The sequence below is a fragment of the Nomascus leucogenys genome, chromosome 9 (assembly GCF_006542625.1).
Source record: "Nomascus leucogenys isolate Asia chromosome 9, Asia_NLE_v1, whole genome shotgun sequence".
Lineage (NCBI taxonomy): Eukaryota > Metazoa > Chordata > Mammalia > Primates > Hylobatidae > Nomascus > Nomascus leucogenys.
The window spans coordinates 36,061,428-36,076,228 of NC_044389.1; the positions used below are offsets into that span (position 1 = coordinate 36,061,428).

Below are 14,801 nucleotides of genomic sequence, written 5' to 3' on the forward strand. Positions count from 1 at the left end.
CAAAAGAAAGAGGTTTAATGGACTCACAGTTCCATGTGGCTGGGGAGGCCTCACAATCATGGCAGAAGGTGAAAGGCATGATTATCTTTCTTACACAGTGGCAGACAAGAGAAGAGAGCTTGTGCAGGGAAACTCCCCTCCCCCTTATAAAACCATCAGATTTTGTGAGACTTATTCATTATCACAAGAATAGCATGGGAAAGATCCGCCCTCATGATTCAATTACCTCCCATCAGATCCCTCCCACGACACGTGGGAATTGTGAGAGCTACAATTAAAGATGAGATTTGGGTGGGAACACAGCCAAACCATATCATTTTGCCCCGGCCCCACCCAAATCTCATGTCCTCACATTTTAAAACCAATCATGCCTTCCCAACAGTTCTCCAAAGTCTTAACTCATTTCAGCATTAACTCAAAAGTCCACAGTCTCATCTGAGACAAGGCAAGTCCCTTCCACCTATGAGCCTGTAAAATCAAAAGCAAGTTGGTTACTTCCTAGATACAACAGAGGGACAGGCACTGGATAAATAGACCCATTCCAAATCAGAGAAATTGGCCAAAATGAAGGGGCTAAAGGCCCCATACAAGTCTGAAATCCAGCAGAGCAGTCAAATCTTAAAGCTCCAAAATGATCTCCTTTGGGTCCATGTCTCACATGCAGGTCACACTGATGCAAAAATGGGTTCCCATGGTCTTGGGCAGCTCCAACCCTGTAGCTTTGCAGGGTACAGCCTCCCTCCCAGCTGCTTTCACGGGCTGGCATTGAGTGTCTGTAGTTTTCCAGGTGCACGGTGAAAGCTGTTGGTGATTCTACCATTCTGGGGTCTGGAGGACAGTGGTCCTCTTCTTACAGCTCCGTTAGGCAGCAACCCAGTAGGGACTCTGTGTGGAGGCACTGACTCGATAGTTCACTTCTGCACTTCCCTAGCAGAGGTTCTCCATAAGTGCCCTGCTCCTGCACCAAACTTCTTCCTGGACTTCCAGGCATTTCCATACATCCTCTGAAATCTAGGTGGAGATTGCCAAACCTCAATTCTTGACTTCTGTTTACCTGCAGGCTGAACCCCACATAGAAGCTGCCAAGGCTTGGGGCTTGTATCTTCTGAAGCCATGACCCAAGATATAGCTCGGCCTCTTTTAGTCACAGCTGGAGCAACTGGGACACAGGGCAACAAGTCCCTAGACTGCACACAGCAGAGGGACCCTGGACCTGGCCCAAGAAACTATTTTTTCCTCCTAGGTCTCCAGGCCTGTTATGGGAGGGGCTGCCTTGAAGACCTCTGACATGCCCTGGAGACATTTTCCCATTGTCTTGGTGATTAACATTCAGCTCCTCGTTACTTATGCAAATTTCTGCAGCTGGCTTGAATTTCTCCTCAGAAAATGGAATTTTCTGTTTTATCGCATTGTCAGGATGCAAATTTTCTGGAGTTTTATGCTCTGTCTTCCTTATAAAACTGAATGCCTTAATAGCGCCCAAGTCACCTTTTGAATACTTTGCTGCTTAGAAATTTCTTTCTCCAGATACCCTAAATCATCTCTCTCAAGTTCAAAGTTCCACAAATCTCTGGGGTAGGGCAAAATGCCACCAGCCTCTTTGCTAAACCATAACAAGGGTCACTTTTGCTCTGGTTCCCAACAAGTTCCTTATCTCCATCTGAGACCATCTCAGCCTGGATTTCATGTCTAGATCACTATCAGGTTTTTGGTCAAAGCCATTTAACAAGTCTCTACAGAGTTCCAAACTTTCCCAAATTTTCCTGTCTTCTTCTGAGACCTCCAAACTGTTCCAACCTCTGCCTGTTACCCAGTTCCAAAGTTGCTTCCACATGTTCAGGTATCTTTTCAGTGGCATCCCACTCTATTGGTACCAATTTACTGTATTAGTCCGTTTTCACACTGCTGATAAAGACATACCCGAGACTGGGCAATTTACAAAAGAAAGAGGTCTAACGGACTCACAGTTCCATGTGGCTGGGGAGGCCTCAAATCATGGCAGAAGATGAAAGGCATGTCTTACATAGTGGCAGACAAGAGAAGAGAGCTTGGGCAAACTCCCCCTTATAAAACCATTAGATCTCATGAGACTTATTCACTGTCATGAGAATAGCATGGGAAAGAGTCACCCCCATGATTCAATTACCTCCCATTGGGTCCCTCCCACAACACAACACATGGGAATTGTGGGAGGTACAATTCAAGCTAAGATATGGGTGGGGACACAGCCAAACTCTATCACTGCCATATAAGGAACAAAATTTGATAGATAAAAGAGAGAGGATGACAGAAATGTGTATAAAGTACTTGGAAGCCTAGTTTGTAAGAATTTATGATCAGAGAAGCTTATGATTCCACAGTGGGTGATGATTCATTTGTAATGCACCAACAGCTACCATTTATTATACACTTACTAAATTTGAATCATTTCGTGCAGATTATCTCATTTATTTCTTACAATCTTCACGTGAGTTAGTCCCTATGCCTGCCCTATTTTATAGGGGGAAAATGTTGCCTCAGATCACAGAGTTACTGGACATTAAACTGAAGCTATCCATATCTTCCTATTCCCAACAGATTCATAGACATGTTTCCAAAATATCTCCGGCAATGACAAGAAATTGACCCACTGGAGATATGAAAGTAATATAAGCAAGATCTGAATATACACTATTAAAGCCTTTTTTACATCATTATCAAGGTGATCCGGTTACAAACAGAACAGATGGCTTTGAAATCAGACAGATAAGTCCTTCCCTTACCTTAGCTCTGTCACTTGTGTTGCTTTTCCTCTCTGAACCCAAGTTTCCTCATGAGTAAAATGTTAATAATAAAGCCTACCACATCAAGCTGTAGCAACAATTACACGAGATCACCTATATGACAACTCCTGACCCAGAGTAGGACTTATGCTAGAGTCCCTCATTTACTCATTTCATGGCTTTACATCTCTAGGTAGCATTTATTATCACCAGTTTACAGGGGGGAAAACTGAAAATCAAAGAGGTTTTATAAACTTCTCAAGATACATGTTAGAGTCATAAGCAAGGACTGACACCAAAGTCTACTGACCCTAAAAGGTAGTTTCATATCTGCAACACCAAGATGCCTATAGAAGGCCTCTTTTTTAAAATCTTAAACTCTCATTTTTGTTAACTTAATGGAAATTTGTTATTTGTGTTATTTTAAATATTTACAGAAAATAAGTTTACAATGCTTCATGAGTTTCAATGTCATAGCACAGCTTGAGGCAAAAGTACTAAAGATTGTACCATGAATTGCATGAGGGTAGAGAAACCATGTCTTACTCATCCCTGCCTCCCTAAGCATACACGGCACCTAAGATATAGTAGAGGCCCACTAAAACATTATGGGAAACAAAAATGGGTGGATGAGTGGATGGATGGATGGATGCATAGATGGACAGTTGAATGGATCCTGAGACAGACAAAAGAAAGGACAAAGAAGAAATCATAAATATTGTAATGGCTGGTAAATTCATAGAAGTAGTTTGTCAAGGCATATTTATGTTGTACAGGATGCTGACACAGGCATTTGAATACAAACAATTCCTTTTGCACGCAGGCATATCATTTCAGCATGAGCCTAAACCTCCAACCTGACACCATGTCGTACAAACTTTAATAGGTGATACTGTACCTAGTGCCAAAACATGTTAAAGCTAAGTGTGCGTACACACACGTACACAACACAAACACACACACACACTGTATGATGTTAAGCACTACCTATCATTTCTAGAAAAGTAGAACATTTTATAATAAGTTTTACTTTGTGGCTCAACCCTTTATTCCATTTTTAATATTGTACTAATTAAACAGCATCTTCCTTTTATTACGTCATTCTAAGCCACACTGGAGTACACTTTGTGTTGGTTAGTGTTGCATTAACAATGTTCCGGTACTTCCTGATACCTTTCCTATCTAAACTCCCTCCTGTGGGGCAACGACAAGATGATCTTAAAATCTAAAATGCACATATACACCATGGAATACTATGCAGCCATAAAAAATGATGAGTTCGTGTCCTTTGTAGGGACATGGATGAAACTGGAAACCATCATTCTCAGTAAACTATCTCAAGGACAAAAAACCAAACACCGCATGTTCTCACTCATAGGTGGGAATTGAACAATGAGAACTCATGGACACAGGAAGGGGAACATCACACTCCGGGGACTGTTGTGGGGTTGGGGGAGGGGGGAGGGACAGCATTAGGAGATATACCTAATGCTAAATGACGAGTTAATGGGTGCAGGAAATCAACATGGCACATGGATACATATGTAACAAACCTGCACATTGTGCACATGTACCCTAAAACCTAAAGTATAATAAAAAAAAAAAAAAAACTAAAATGCTACTGTCATCAAAATTACATACAAAAATGTATCCTCACACTAAAATGCTCATTTTCTCAGCATGGCTGATTTCTATCAAGTATGTAATAATAATAACAATAAAAAGAATGATAACATCTCACATTTATATATTATTTACTCTATGTAGGTTACATTTAATATGTATTCATGCATTTAATCTTCATACAAATCCTATGAGATAGGTATCAATTTTATTTGCATTTTACAAATGGAAGAACTAAGACACAAAAGGACCAAATGCTTTGCCTCACACTGCAAAGCTACCAAGTGGCCAACTTGGACTTGAACTCAAGCGGTCTGGCTCCAGATTTTGGCTCGTATTGTTAATGCTATACCACTCCCAATCAGAAGTCAGTTCACTCATGTCACATTAATTTAAACTAATATGTGACTATGCTCTAACATTAATTCAAAGTCTAAGTTCAATGCTATTTAATAAAGCCTCTGCAGCTATAAGCTAGGATGATAAAACTCTGTATTTTGCTAATATCTCAAGGTGAGAGGGAGTTAAATGCCAGTCATAGCTCAGGATACATCTAGAGAGGGACCTTTAACTGAGTGAGGGCAGGGAGATCTAGAAGGGATAAGAAACTGAAATTAATTTCACTGATTAGGGTCAGATGGATGCTAGAGGAAAGACAGGGCTACAGGAACTTGGAGTAACTCCAGCCTGGCAGGCCAGATGTGATCAACAGTGAGTATCTGTGTGTTTGTCCTGAAGTGGCAGGGGATTGAAGTATCCCTCCATGGGGAGAAGTACATCCATGGGGAACCCAGGAAAGGTGCTCTCAGTCCCCTTCAGCCTCAATCTCCCCAGTTATGCTTTAATTTTTCCCTTTTTCTGTTTTGTTTTGGTTAGTTTGCTTAATTTCTGTCCCTGGGACCAGGATGAAGGTATTTTTCTAGATAGGTGAGGAAATGAAGTATTTTCTTTTCTTGGTTCCTAACTTTCCTTCCCTGAGTTCCTTGAACTCAGCTCAGCCTGAATCTCTTTATCATTTTCCACAGAGAATTACCTTTGGTCTGGATTCACAGTGGTATTTTATTCAATGCTGCAGTTCCCTCTTTGCTCCACCTCACCCCTACTCATATCTGGGAGTTAGAGGCAGAAGGAATAGAAAATGTTTTCTTTGTTCCTTCCTCTTCTGTTGACCTATCTGACCATGAGATATCCCATGAGTACATCTGGAGCCACCTTTTCAAAACTGTTCTGTGGAGCAGAAGCATCCCAAGAAATACCTATTTTTTTTTTTTTTTTTTGAGATAGAATTTCACTCTTGTTGCCCAGGCTGGAGTGCAATGGTGCAATCTTGGCTCACTGCAAACTCTGCCTCCTGGGTCCAAGCAATTCTCCTGCCCCAGCCTCCCCAGTAGCTGGGATTATAGGCATGTGCCACCACACTCAGCTAATTTTGTATTTTTAGTAGAGATGGGGTTTCTCCATGTTGGTCCAGCTGTTCTCGAACTCCCAACTTCACGTGATCTGCCCACCTTGACCTCCTAAAGTGCTGGGATTACAGGAGTGAGCCACCACACCTGGCCCCAAGAAATACTTTTTACCCCCAGTAGAGATGGGGGTAAAAAAGTACATTTGGAAAACTTATTTCAATCTAATTCAACAAGTAGTTTTCAAGTCTGTAAGAGCTAGGTGGTGTATTAGGCCCTGGGGTTATATTAGTTATCAGATATATAAAAAAAACTAAGAAAAGCTGCTCATCTTTAATCTCATTTGAAACCATTAAAGGCGCTAAGACTTGCATAAGTGAGGATTCTGTTTAACTTCATTTAAACCACGGATCCCCAAGTCCCAGGCTGCAGATCAGCACCTGTCCATGGCCTGTTAGGAACTAGGCAGCACAGCGGGAGGTGAGCAGTAGGCAAGTGAGCATTGCCACCCAAGCTCTCCCTCCTGTTAGATCAGCAGAGGCATTAGCTTCCCATAGAGGCATGAACCCTATTGTAAACTGCACATGCGAGGGACCCAGGTTACATGCTCCTTATGAGAATCTAATGCCTGATGATCTGAGGTGGAACAGTGTCATTCCCAAACCATCCCCCCTACCCCCGTCCATGGAAAACTTGTCTTCCACAAAACCAGTCCCTGGTGCCAAAAAGGTTGGGGCTGCTGATTTAAACCATTTTTTTCCAAATCTATTTGAATGCGTGAAACCTCTCTTCCCTCCACTACTTGGAAACACTATTTGAGAAATGCCCCAATGCTGTGTATGATTTATTCACCATCTTCAGGATCTTACACACTTAGGGGTAAGAAGATATGTGTACACATAACATATCAAGAATTAAAACATATAGAGAATATTTGGAGGCATAGAAAAAAGCATCAAATTAAATAAAAGCCTTTGAAGCTTACAAACAACCCCAAATATGGTCACTAATTTTTCCATACACACTTATCTCACAGGCCTCCTTTCCATGACATTACTTTGGCCACCATTATGGGAACCTCTGTGGGGATGGGGAGGAAAGGAATTCTAACCTTTTGAAAGTATGTAAGAATTTAAAGACCTTGGAAAGGGAGGAGATATGAAAGCAAAATCAAATTTCAAATGTAATCGCAATGAAGATTGGTGGAGCTTCACATCAGTAAAACCACCTCTACACTCATTTTATAAAACCTTTCACTTACCTTTTATGCTACTTGAAGTTCCACAATTATTCATTTGGGTTAAAAGGAAGCCTATTCTGAAGAAGGAAAAAGAAGCTTTCTCAAGGGCAATTTGACGTAACAGAGAAAACAGGCTCTAAGTCATAGCAGCCACAGTAGGTTCTAACTCTGCATACTGGCTGCGTGAATTGAGCAGGTTATTGCTCTCAGAGCAAGTTATTCACCTATAAAATGATGACAAACAATTCTACTGACAGCAGTGTTTGGAGAATAAAATGGGAAAATATATCAACAATCCCTACAAAGTTAGCACTTCCTAAATAGCAGTTCTATATTCTATCATTTTGGGTATTAAATGGTCATTCTAAAAGAGTCATAGCACACCCAGACAGATATCCACATATCAGAGTATATTAAGTCACCACGAAAGGTTGCTTTCCTTGTAGCAAATGACTAAGTTCAGTCCCTCAAAGAGAACCACAATTTCCTTTAGTAAAAGGAGAGTTATCACTCTGCTTCTATAAGAACTTTCTTTCTGAAATAGGTCCTAGGCTAGGAAAAGGGAAGCAAAGCTTTCTGGGTGAAATGGCTCCATGGAATTTAGTACCTTAGCACCTTTATTCAGTTACATTAGGAGTTAAGTAGACTTGTAGTTTGGCCTGGAAAGATGACCAATAATCCTTTTAAAATCAGGTAGTGTATTTTGGATTTCTTTATGAAGACTTGTGGAAAAATATCCTGTCTGTAAATTGGCACTTGTGTAATAGTCACATGCATCTACATTTATACACTGTTAATATATATCTACAAGAAAGCAAAAAAAAAAAATATCCCCCCCAAAAGAAGAGACTTGGAGCTTAGGGATAAAATGATAAAAGCATGTGGTTGATCTTGGAGTGGCCAAAGTGGCTGCCTTCAGGGGAGGCTTTTCTAGGAAAAGTAAGATCCTTGTGAAGTAAAGGGTTCACAATGTCTTTGTCTCGACTCAAGTTATCTTTGAACTCACATACACAGAAGCTGCCAGCTCAGAACTTTGTTACTGACAAACTGCAATTCCCAGCTCTGATCATTAACAATCCATACTGCTTTATATATTCTTCAATGAATGTGTCTTTCAGTCTACAAGATTGCAGAAAGCAAAGTCATGAAATTATTCAAATTATCACCATGTTTTCATCGACAGCATCTTTAGAAAAAACCTGGCATGACTACATCCTTCTAAATCCCAAATAATCAAACTGAACGAAGGTCTAACGGATTTGGATTGGTCTAATTGGATTTCATGGAAATTATAGGTTGTGTTACTCTGAGTAAGGATAATGTGTTACTGTGAATAAGGATCATCTGTACTCTGGGGACTCACATCCTTTGGGAGTGTCTGTCCCAGGGGGTCTGGCCCATCTCTTGTTTGGCCAGGTGACCTCCAAAGGTGATGCCTGCCTTTGCCTTGTCCCACCAAGGCTCTTCCACCTCACCAGGGGCTCCTTCTTGGCCACCTTTACATCTCCAAAGACTGCAGAGTGCCAAGTAGTCATAATCAGTGATGACTTTTAGCTTTCTTCCTATTTTAATTTTTAAGCACTTTGTATTTACAAAATTACTACTTCAGTAAAATATCCCTTCGTTATTTTTAATTCTATGCTTACCATAAAATTCCCTTTTCATTGAATAGTTCTCCCTCAAAAATGAAAGAATATTTAAATCCCACATGCTTTCTTTGAAGGCTATAGGTTTCTGTTCATTTTCCTGAAAGTCATAGTATTTTCAGTTATGGTAGGCAGAATTCTAAGAGGGCCCCCAAGATTCCCACCCTCAGTGTACATACACTTTCTCCCAATTATGGAATCAAATACTAATCTGGGTGCTGCTGTGAGGAAATTTTGCAGATGTAATAAAGTTCCCAAATCAATTGTCTTGAAGATGGGAGAGTATCCTTGATGGGCCTACCCTAATCAGATACCATTTTTAAAGAGCCTGGGCTTCCCCAGTAGAGAGATTCAAAGTGTGAGAGAGATTTGATGTGAGGGAAATTCTCCACTGCCGGCTTTGAAGAAGGAGGTGGCCAAGTAGCAAGTAATGGATGGCATCTGGGAGCTAGAGAGGCCTCCGACTCACAGCCAGCAAGAGCACAGAGACCTCAGCTCAGCTTCAAGGAACTGAGTTCTGCCTAATACCTAAATGGGCTTGGAAGAGGATCCCAAATTTCAGATGAGAAAGCAGGCCCAATCAACACCTTGATTCCAGCCTTGATTTCAGATCCTGAGCAGAAAGCCCACCCATGCCACATACAGAGCTGTGAGCTAATAAATAGGTGTTGCTTTGATCTGCTAAATTTGTGGTAATTTGTTACAAAGCAATAGAAAATTAATACACTTGTGTTTGTTTTATCAGCATAAGCAAAGCACAAAAAAATGCAGGAGCAAAATGATGCATCTTTAATTTCAAAAAGGTTAGATTCCAAAAGGATTTACCAAGTGTATTTCTTTTCAAATCTGAAGTAATATTACACAAATGACTAATATGGCCTATCCAGAATGAGAAGGTGATGATAATCTTTTTTGAGATGGAGTCTCACTCTGTCACCCAGGGTGGAGTGCAGTGGCGCGATCTCAGCTCACTGCAACCTCCACCTCATGGGTTCAAGCAATTCTGGTGCCTCGGTCTCCCTGAGTAGCTGGAATTACAGGCTCAGTTCCTTTCGGTGTGACTATGTGTGTCTTGGTGGTGGGAGATGTGATTCTTTCATCTACTTTCTCCATTTATCTTACTCAGAGGAACTGTGCTCTAATAGGGAAATAGATTGAAAGCTTATAAATTTCCTTGAGTTTTAACTTTTTTCCTTTGGTCTTTTTTTCTTTTCAAATGACTTGAAGACACATTGATAAAATTCTATGAGAAAATGAAGAGTTGAACAAATTGAATATATATGAGTGAATGAATAGATTCATACATAAATGATAAATTTATTAAATAATTTGAACGAAATCAATCGAGAGGCACCAAGAATAAATTTGTGTCCTAGAAGTTAGAAGACCTGAGTTTGAGATAACTAGTAGTTGTATTATACTGGAGAAATTACTTAACCATCACTGGACTTCATTTTTCTCATTTGGAAAATAATTCAATCACACTAAACAATCTTTAAGGTCTCCTTCACTTATAAATGTATGTTTTAAGCCATTTAAGAGGTTAAATAATGTCATGTCCCATGGGACTTCTGTTTGTTGTTCTAGTCAAGCATGTTAGCTGGTGTCTATCAGAGGACCCGCTGCCATTCCGCAGCCAGTTCTCTAGATTATTTTTCATCAGTCAGTGCACACATGGTCAATATGTACTCAGTAGAACTCAGGTTTCTCAAATTCCACGAGGATTCTTGATTAATTTTATTACTTATGCCAAAACTATTATCTTCTTAACTATTTTAGGTCCAAACAGTTTTAACTTTTATCCTGGCATTTATATATAAAAAACTTTTACAAGACCGGGCGCAGTGGCTCACGCCTGTAATCCCAGCACTTTGGGAGGCCGAGGCGGGCGGATCACCAGGTCAGGAGATCGAGACCATCCTGGCTAACACCATGAAACCCTGTTCCTACTAAAAATACAAAATATTAGCTGGGAGTGGTGGTGGATGCCTTTAGTCCCAGCTACTCGGGAGGCTGAGGCAGGAGAATGGCATGAACCCAGGAGGCAGAGCTTGCAGTGAGCAGAGATCACGCCACTGCACTCCAGCCTGGCAGCCTGGGTGGCACACCGAGACTCCATCTCAAAAAAAAAAAAAAAAAAAAAGAAAAAGCACTGTTTTATAGTCAAAAGAAAAACTTTCTATAAATCAACCAATCCTGTGAAGAAAATATGAAAAATATCCTCTGTTTCCAAAACAATTTAGGCTATCAATATATACACATAAAGAGATAAACTCTGATAAAATGGATAAATAAAATTCACTATAATAGCAAGTTTTAGAGAACAAGCATGGGAGTTAGTCGACCTGGGCCCTTAAACAGATATCCTCTCTCTCATCCTCTGTTATTTCCTGTGTAATGTTGGTATCGTTCCTGCCTGACTCTCATAGATTTATATGATTCCTACTCTGCACCAGGTGCCTTATTGGGTCTTAGTGGTAAAAAGATGAACAAGGCTAATGCAGCCCATTGAGAAGCTATCTGTAAGTGAACATACATGCAAACTAATACTTGATTCAATGTGATAAGCACTGTTGCTGATCATAGGTGCCAGAAGAACAGCAAAGAGTTATTTTTTCCTCCAAAATTGTGGAAAAATTTTTATTCCTGGTGTGATGCAATATAAAATACACAGCACCACCATTGAAGTATTCTTGCCAAATGAATTTAACCAAAATCTAATCAAGACTTCAGATCTAAAGAAAATCTAAAGGTAATCCAATTGATAGGAAATGAGGGATATAAAAGAACAAGTTAAATAATACTACAGGAAAGCATTCAGACAAGTCCAGAAAGTAAGATATTCTAAAGGATGATTAGTTTGATCTCTTCAACAGTCAATGTCATTAAAAACTAAAAAAGAAGCAGGACTCTTTTAGATTAAAAGAGATTAAAAAGGCATGACAACCAGGTGCACTACCTGGTCCTCCATTATGTCTTGGCTTTTACAAATCATTTGTAATTATAATGAAACCATGGAGGGCATTTGAAGATGGACTGGGTATTAGATGATATGGCAGAAATATCATTAATTTTTTAGGAGTGTTAATAGTATCATGGTTATGCTGGATATATCCTAATTGTTTATAATAATGATTTGGTAAAAAGTCATGATGTTTTATTTCACATTAAAAAATAGTAGCAGAAAAAAATAAATAAGCCAAATACAGTAAAAGTGTTAACAATTGATATAATAATGTGATATATATATATGGATGCTCAATTATACTATTCTTAGTAATTTTTTATGTCTGAACATTTTCATAATACTTAAAAATAAAAGATAAAAGATAAAAATAAATGAGATAATAGATTTAAAAATCACTTTGTAAACTCTAAAAGGATAGACAGATAAAAGAGATAACAGAGTGCTGGAGAAAGGAGGAATGGTCCCTCTTCAAGCATATATGCCACCTTGGACCATGCTGCTAAGAGAAACCATTCCTGACCACCCCAAAGAGGCCACCAAATGCCTCTAGAATAGAAACCAGGGGCAACATTAGGATTCCCAGATCCTGATTTTTTTTTTTTTTTAACACATCTTCTCAGGCCAAGATGACATTGAACAAAATTAAAGACCAACAACTTTTTGCAGGGAAAGGCAGGCGACAGCAACTTGAACTTGTCTAAGGAGAGCTGGAAAACCTGCAAGCATGACTATCTGAGAGTAACCAGTGGGCCCTTCCTTTTTCAGGACGGTGGGATTTGGCACCCGAAGCAGAAATCTGAAGCCGTGGATGATTGCCGTCCTCACTGTGCTGTCCCTGACAGTGGTGGCAGTGACCATAGGTCTCCTGGTTCACTTCCTAGTATTTGGTAGGTAAAATTAAAGATTTCACTCTATTTGATTTTATTTTTCTGCAAAGCTCCATTTACATATATGTAAATGTAATTTCATCTAAAAAATTGCACATTTACCTGCAAATTTCCACAGAGTATGTTTAATTGTTTCAGTTATTTCATCAACAAACAAGTACTAAATTCTTATTATATGTGAGTACTTCTCTGGATACTCAAGATACAGCTTTAAGCAAAGTAGACAGATTTCTAATTTCCTTAGAGCTCTCAATCCAGAATTCTTTTGAGAATCTACACAAAAAGATCAAATATTGTAATTGTCTGGAACTTATTAGTAATTATAATAAACAACTCATCACTTATTATATATTTAAATGAAAAGCTATGATAAATTAGTTATTAAAATTGGCTCTTTTACTCATGAACCATCGTTTTCTGTCCAACATTTCTAAGGCAAAAGAAAAGCACTTGTCTAATAAAATAAGGAATTTCAAAATGATTGAAAACCTATAAGTATGACACAATATTATCGTTTATTTTTAGAGAAAAAAATTTTACTTTTTCCAAAACAATATTCAGGGATTATATTTTTATCAGCTAATATATTTGTAATTACACAAATAATGCACTTCAAGATTCTCTTTTTATATTGAGTCTCTTTCTGGGGAGAATACAAGCCATTTACATTTTTTCACAAATCTCTACAATGTCACTCTCACATGGATGTCTGTGATAAAACAAATAACTCAGGCTGCTTACTTTAATGGTCTTATCTGCTGTCACCTTCACAGACTCAATGGGGGAGCAAAGACTCTACTTGGAGCCATAGAGGGCTTAAGATCATAGTCCTAGGCCTTATATGACAACCCCAGCTGTAGTTTATACCATTGGCAAAAGATTCTCAGGTCACTTTATTTGGTTGCATAAAAGCCCCTTTACAATGAGAGTAAGGTTTGTTAACAGTATGGATTATATGGGTAAGTAATCAGGACATCCAAAAAAGTGTTACAAGGTCCAGAGATTTCCCACTTAAGACATATGCCTTCCTGATATCCCTGTTTCTTTCCTTGGTTTGTAGTCTCGAAACCCACTGCCTCTTCCCTGAGCCAGGCTTCTCAAGGATTGAGGTTGTTTTGTATTTTTCCCATTCTCTATCTTTAACTCTGTATCTTTCTTACCCCCTCTGGGCCTTACTCCTGAGATTACCAAATTCCTTAGGAGTCTCAACTGCTTTCCTTTCTACATTTCCTAATAGATTTATCCCTGTTGCACGCTTGTCTCGTCTTCAATCTCAGACAGCTCTTCTCTACACTTCCTTTTCAGGTTTTTCTTAGTGTGCCTGGCTCTCTTGTTACAAATCAAAATTCACAAGGACGTTCACTTATCTCTACTTCCACTAGAGTGTATGGTGGTACACATTTCAACTCAACAAGGAGCAATGTAGCAATGAAATGTTCAAGCTCTACAGCTAGACTGGATTTAAAACTTGGACAGGCCACCTACTAGTTACAGAACAAGTTACTTAACACCTCTGTGCCTTACTTTCCTTATCTGTAAAATGAAGATGATACCAATCTTAGAGAGCTGGTGTGGGGATTAAATGTGCTAATACATGAAAAGTGCACAGGACAGTGCCTGGCATATTGTAGAAACTCAATAAATGACAGCTATTATAATTAATATAGGACATTAATTGTTATTTTTTAAACAAAACTCAATTATGAAGAGGCTCAGGGACATATTCAAGACTTTATATTAGCCCCATTGTAATTGGGTTCTGAAATCTTTGTCCAAACCATTTAGTTTCCTATTTTTTCATTTCCATTGCAGACCAAAAAATGGAGTACTATCATGGCTCTTTTAAAATTTTAGATCCACAAATCAATAACAATTTTGGACAAAGCGACACATATCAACTTAAGGACTTACGAGAGACGACCGAAAATTTGGTGAGTCAGGTAAACTTCTTTTTATCATAGAATAATGCAAGTGGAAGGGATTTTGTGGATCATTTCTCCATTTCTAAAAACATGATTTTCAGACCACTCACATTAGAATCAGCTTGCAGATTGCTAGGCCCCATCCCAGACCTGCTTAATCAGAGTCTGATGAGATGGGTAGGTGGGGAGGGGGGAGTAAGGGAATCTGCGTGTCTAACAAATGGGTGATTCTAATAAGCCCCTCTTTCTAACTCAGCTACCTTATTTAAAGGTAAGAGAATTGAGGCCAAGGTATCCTAGCCCATTTCTTCCCCAATTCCACCACGTTTCCCCAATAGAAAAGCCCAATC

The 14,801-nt window shown here is 39.2% G+C and overlaps 1 protein-coding gene across 3 annotated transcripts in view; it reads left to right on the forward strand.

Annotated features, from left to right (window-relative positions):
- TMPRSS11A (transmembrane serine protease 11A) overlaps positions 1–14,801 on the forward strand; it is a 55,720-nt gene that overhangs the window by 4,704 nt on the left and 36,215 nt on the right. Inside the window, exons 2-3 of one of the 3 annotated variants that reach the window (XM_012499370.1) lie at positions 12,408–12,529; positions 14,342–14,469. In XM_012499370.1, coding sequence (XP_012354824.1) covers positions 12,408–12,529; positions 14,342–14,469 — 250 coding nt within the window. Of the gene's footprint in view, positions 1–12,407; positions 12,530–14,341; positions 14,470–14,801 lie in introns of those variants that run through there. The other 2 variants (XM_003268427.2, XM_030818845.1) reach the window with 2 other exon arrangements.